The sequence below is a fragment of the Equus quagga genome, chromosome 8 (genome assembly GCF_021613505.1).
Source record: "Equus quagga isolate Etosha38 chromosome 8, UCLA_HA_Equagga_1.0, whole genome shotgun sequence".
In the NCBI taxonomy this organism is placed as follows: domain Eukaryota; kingdom Metazoa; phylum Chordata; class Mammalia; order Perissodactyla; family Equidae; genus Equus; species Equus quagga.
This window is the reverse complement of record NC_060274.1, coordinates 120272135-120273391: the sequence shown is the minus strand read 5'-3', so window position 1 is coordinate 120273391 and position 1257 is coordinate 120272135. Positions and strand designations below refer to the sequence as shown.

Here is a 1257-nt window from a genome sequence, read left to right as displayed (position 1 = left end):
AGAAGGAGAGTGCCTGAGAGATGGTGAGGATGGCTCCTACGTCTCTGGCTTGGGCATTTGTGTGGATGGCAGGACCATTTGCTGAGATGAGGAGAAGGTGAGGTGTCAGATTTAGTAAACAGCTCAGAATGTACTAGTCCCCCAAATGAAAAAACATCCAGGAATAGGACCTGAAATACAGGACATAATTTTGTTGAGGGACTGGATTGAAAATGGAATGTTTTATTTGGGCAACAATGAAGTTCAGGAGGGAGAAAGGATTACAATGTGTGCAAAATTCCTTTCCTAGAAAAGGGATTCCTACCCCTGACACTAGAGCTAACACAAGTAGCTTGTCCTGCCTGAACTTTGACAAGCCTATATGTACAGCAAGGGAGAGGAAGACTCATTGCTGAGGGGCTGCCTTCCTCAACTTCCAGAGTTGGGGAGTGGAAGAAGGACTTCTATGGTGCTGATGGTGGGGGCAGTTGTTCCTCTTGGTTGGATGGGGCTTCCTGAGGAGGAGCCTCCTTGCTCTTGTGGCTGCCCTTTTTGTGCAGACAGCAGCTGGCTGTGCAGTGCTGTGGATTCACTGCTGGCACAGAGGTACAGAGAGCTCTGGTTGATGCTGGCTGACTTCAGGGTCAGGGAGAAATTCCCCTTGTCTTTTCGAGAGACAGTATACCCATCAGGGACATCTCCATTGTAAAGAATTTCAACATTAGTTGAATAGTGGATCAGCTTTAGACCCAGCCCTGGGTCTTGTCGATACCAGTACATAGCGTCATGGTTCATATCCTGAGAACAATTCACTGTCAACTTCTTTCCAGTCTCTGTGATGAGGTGTCTTGGAGTCTGGATTACTTTGGCATCCATAGGGCCTGTGAGGGAGGACACAGAGCTAGAGACTGTCGAGGGGGGCACCTGGTGCTTCAGCCTCTAGGAAAGGATTGAAGCTAAGACTTGAGAGTTATAGCCAAGGGCTGGCCATGTGTTCCAGTACTTACCTGCTCCCAGAAGACAAAGCATGATATAGCCCAGGAGCCAGGGACCCATGGCAGCATCATTCAGGTGGCTGTCAGCCCTGGTGACTCCAGTTGGTTTCTGTAGTGTCTCCATCTCTGCAGCTGCTTGGCCCTCATTTTCAGGACAGAAGCCACTCCCCTTTCCCCAGAGGGCTGATGTGTAACACAGACCAGTGGGGCTGGCAAGGCTTCTGCTCACCGTCCCTTTCTGTGCTTTGCTTTGAGGCTGGTGATTCTACGCATTTGAGACCTT

At 49.7% G+C, this 1257-nt stretch overlaps 1 gene segment (V, D, J or C); it reads right to left on the bottom strand.

The window, feature by feature from the left end:
* Positions 1-408: 408 nt before the first annotated feature.
* LOC124243388 (T cell receptor beta variable 27-like) lies at positions 409-1045 on the bottom strand. The segment is given in 2 exon segments: positions 409-860; positions 987-1045. Coding segments are annotated over 2 exon segments (501 nt in total).
* Positions 1046-1257: the final 212 nt, after the last annotated feature.